At 33.5% G+C, this 4,370-nt stretch overlaps 1 protein-coding gene across 1 annotated transcript; it reads left to right on the top strand.

Annotated features, from left to right (window-relative positions):
• The first annotated feature begins 255 nt into the window (after nt 1-255).
• On the top strand, nt 256-2,526 carry ACS9 (1-aminocyclopropane-1-carboxylate synthase 9). Its single transcript, XM_028227136.2, has 4 exons — nt 256-568; nt 670-801; nt 909-1,069; nt 1,251-2,526. Exons 1-4 carry the CDS (start codon nt 422-424, stop codon nt 2,221-2,223), a joined length of 1,413 nt encoding a protein of 470 aa, XP_028082937.2. The 5' UTR covers nt 256-421; the 3' UTR covers nt 2,224-2,526.
• Nucleotides 2,527-4,370: the final 1,844 nt, after the last annotated feature.

Genomic DNA, 4,370 nt, shown 5'->3' with positions numbered 1-4,370 from the left:
GTGTTCATACTCTGAGACAACTGAATAATCATCCTCATGTGAATGAGACGTGCTCCATAATTAAAAAGTATAAAAGAATATAATAAATAATAATTGATAAAAGAATATGATTTCGTGCTACTCCGAAATTATTGTATAATTTTTCCCCACCTAGTTAGCATTTTTGGTATCTAAAAAAACGGAATGTAGCCAACCTGACGTGTCATTCCTTTAGGGTTACAACTCCTATATATATACCAATTCCCAGCATTAGCAACATGATACATCCTCACTACAAGCAAACTGTCGTTACAATACTTCATCTCTCTCTAGATATCTCCTTTGCTAATTCTTTCGTTTATATTCACTTCAAGGTGGGAGTGTTTTTTATTTTTTAACTTCTAGCTTTCGCATCTAATCAATCAAACCAGAAGAACAAAAAATGAAGCTGCTATCAAGGAAAGCTACGCGCAACTCTCACGGCCAAGACTCCTCGTACTTCCTGGGATGGCAGGAGTACGAGAAGAACCCATACCATGAAACTCATAATCCAAACGGAATCATTCAGATGGGCCTCGCAGAAAATCAGGTTATTAGATAGCTCTACACTACAGTAATCGTTATTATTTCAATATATTCATTTATTTTTGTAATGTTTTTAGTTAGCTCAATTTTAACATTGCTGTGCAGCTCTCTTTCGATCTTCTAGAATCGTGGCTCGCAAACAACCCCGATGCAGCCGGGTTCAAGAGAGACGGACAATCCATTTTCAGAGAGCTGGCTCTCTTTCAAGATTATCATGGCCTTCCTGCTTTCAAGAAGGTAAGCATTGGTTACAAATCAATGCAATCATTTAAAAGACCCTATTCATATCCATGGTAAAACATACAAAAATTTATATCTAACCTTAGTATGTATATCATATGCAGGCATTGGTAGAGTTCATGTCAGAAATTAGAGGCAACCAAGTAACCTTTGATCCAAAGAAGCTAGTTCTCACAGCTGGTGCTACTTCCTCTAATGAGACCCTTATGTTTTGCCTTGCCGAACCCGGCGAAGCTTTCCTCCTCCCCACGCCATACTATCCTGGGTATGTACATGTCATTCCATAGTTAACGATCTCCTGTCTCCAAATCATTTTATTCATTGAATCATATAAAAATCTCGAAGCACGGAGAATTTTAAATCATGGTGTGTTGTACACTGTAAAGGTATTGACCTCATTATTATGTTTTTTTTTTTTTGCTAATAATATTCCATATTTCATGCAGATTTGATAGAGATCTCAAGTGGAGAACTGAAGTCGAGATCGTACCAATAGAGTGTACGAGCGCAAATGACTTCCGAATTACTGAATCAGCACTCGAAGAAGCTTATGAAGCTGCCCACAAACGTAACCTTAAAGTTAAGGGCGTGTTAGTCACGAACCCCTCCAATCCACTCGGCACGACACTGACCCGACACGAGGTCGACCTTTTGCTCGGTTTCGTCATCGCAAAGTCGATCCATCTCATCAGCGATGAAATATATTCTGGTACCGTTTTTAGCTCTCCGCGCTTCATCAGCGTCATGGAGGTTCTCAAGGACACCAAGTACCGCATGAACGCCGAAGTCTGGAACAGAGTTCACATTGTGTATAGCCTTTCTAAAGACCTGGGTCTTCCTGGTTTTCGAGTTGGTGCGATTTATTCCAACGATGAGGATGTGGTGGCGGCCGCAACAAAGATGTCGAGTTTTGGTTTAGTTTCTTCACAAACTCAGTATCTTCTCTCGGCAATGCTTTCGGACAAGAAGTTCACCAGAAACTACATTTCCGAGAATCAAAAGAGGCTCAAGGAGAGACAAGAAATGCTAATTTTAGGCCTTGGAAGCGCCGGAATTAGCTGCCTGAATAGCAACTCCGGGTTGTTCTGTTGGGTCGATATGAGACACCTTTTGAGGTCCAAAACATTCGAAGCAGAAATGGAGCTTTGGAAGAAGATTGTTTACGATGTTGGCATGAATATCTCTCCCGGTTCATCGTGTCACTGCAACGAACCGGGTTGGTTTCGCGTTTGCTTCGCCAACATGTCAGCCGAAACGTTGAATCTCGCAATAGAACGAATCAAAAGGTTCGTTCAGTTGATCGAAATCAACAACAATAGTAAGAAGAATCACCAATCAACCAAGAACTCAAGGAGAAGATCACTCACTAAGTGGGTTTTTCGATTATCGTTCGATGGGCGCGAGTCTGATGAACGATAATTGCCTGTAATTAATTAATTAATTTACCAGAAGAGAGTCGATACGAAGAGTCATGAGCAAAACAGTACTGTGTGAACATATTATTCCTTCAATTTTTTTTTCTCAATATTGAAATGTTGAGTTAATTATTGTTATTATTATTTGTAATTTTCTTTGTCAATTTTTAATATATTTGGGAGTACTATAGAGAGTGCACTCTGTCCATGTGGATTAGAAGTGGCTTTCGAGTTCTTCCACGAGATCATGTATCTTCTTGAATTTTTCAAACTAGTATAAATGCATCATATGATTATGATTTGTTCATTTTTTGAAATTTGCAAAGTTCTAACATGTAATAATGTGTCTCATGAATTTATACAAATAGTATCATGGCCTCTAATAACGGCAGCGGCGGGAATAGCGGCTAGAGACGGTCACGTGACGCATAATGCCGACGTTGGCCGTTTTGTTATAATTAATTGAATCGTCAACCGAACGGACGTTTTTATATAAGTAGGATAGGATTAGGATATCTTTTAACTAAAGTCAGACTCATCAAAGGAGTCAAAAAGCCATTTTTGTGTTTTTAACCCTAACTCGAGACTTCTAACATTTTTTTAGATTAGAATATAGATCAAAGAAAGAGTATAAATCAAGAAAGAGTGATGTTGTGATGATTAAATTTTTTTAAGAGTACTATATAAATGAATTAGTGTTACCAGTTGATATAGCATGTAATATTGAAATTTAAGAATACGAAAATGTTTTTAAGATTTATTATTAGGTGAATTATACTAACGGTCTCTATAGTTTAGACCTTGTGTTACTTTGGTCTTTAATTTTTTAATTGTGACACATTTAAGTCTGAATTTTGAATCTTGTTCAAAATAAGACAATTGAAGATACTATTGCTTAATTTTAAGGATAAAATCATTAATTTGATAAAATATAAACTAATTTGACAAAAATAAATATCAAAAAAATATTTTTAAATTTTTAAAAATTATTTCTACCTACTAAAGATAAACTTATGTAAAATTGATGATTTTTTTAGACATTTATTTATTTATGTTTTATCAAATTAATTTTTATTACGTGTTTGGATGATGATCATGTAATGGGTGATTATTTTTATTTTCATTAAATTAGTTTTTATTTTTTCAAAAAGTCAAATATGACGACAATTTTGATATCATTATTAAACTAATCCATTAAATCAAAAATCTAAAACTAAAAATATTACATATATTAAATATATCGATTACACATTAAAAGCCTAACAACCACCCATTACATGATCATCATCCAAACACAATAAAAATTAATTTAGTATAAAAAATAAAAAAATAAATGTCTAAATGATTTATCAATTTTAAATAAATTTTATCTTTGGTGGGTATAAATTATTTTAAAAAATTCAAAAATACTTTTTTAATATTTTTTTAATCAAATTTGTTAATATTTTATGAAGTTGACGACTTTGCTCTTGAAATTGAACAACAATATCTTTAATTATCCTTATTTAGAACAAGATTCAAAATTCAGAGTTAAATGTGTCATAATTGAAAAGTCATGGATCAAAGTAACACAAGTCTGAAATTATAAGGATTGTTAGTGTAATTCACCTTTTATTATTTTGTACAATATTTCTTAAGTTTCATACCAAATTCAATTACAAAATTATGAAAACTTAATCTAGCATTGCCTCATCCAAAATTTAAAAAAAAAAAAAAAAATGGTAAAAACAAGTTGTGTGAAATTGAAAAACGTCACTCACTACGCAAGTGGTAGAGTTTCTGGCAAGTTATCTTGAAGTTCAACGCTTTGAACTTTATTCACTTTCTCTAAAATATTTTTATTTTTTGTTTTGTTGTCTTATAAAGGGTTAACGCGGTTTCAATGCCAAATGCCAATTAATTACAAGATTGCACTCTGAAGGAGTCAAGTAGTGAGTTTAGTTTTGAGGGAACATGGTTACCCAAAAGTATTATTTGATTAATGGGCTTTGAACCAATTTTAAATTAAGCATGTTTCCTTACGTCAATGTTCTTGTGTTCATACTTATTAATAACCCCCAACCGCCCCATAAGGTTACAAAAAAATTTCAACAATGTATATTCTTTAAAAACAAGTTATAATATAATTACATCTACACAATTTTGTCTCCT

Source organism: Camellia sinensis, chromosome 1 (genome assembly GCF_055761805.1).
Source record: "Camellia sinensis isolate YWXY chromosome 1, ASM5576180v1, whole genome shotgun sequence".
Classification (NCBI taxonomy): domain Eukaryota; kingdom Viridiplantae; phylum Streptophyta; class Magnoliopsida; order Ericales; family Theaceae; genus Camellia; species Camellia sinensis.
The sequence above is the reverse complement of the archived record's forward strand: the minus strand, read 5'-3'. Positions and strand labels throughout refer to the sequence as shown.

Bases quoted from the DNA above. Each gene is read 5' to 3' on its own strand.
- ACS9 (XM_028227136.2), top strand. From the start codon at position 422: ATGAAGCTGCTATCAAGGAAAGCTACGCGCAACTCTCACGGCCAAGAC. The intron at 569-669 runs GTTATTAGATAG...ATTGCTGTGCAG, and splicing joins TGGGCCTCGCAGAAAATCAG to CTCTCTTTCGATCTTCTAGA. The intron at 802-908 runs GTAAGCATTGGT...TATCATATGCAG, and splicing joins GCCTTCCTGCTTTCAAGAAG to GCATTGGTAGAGTTCATGTC.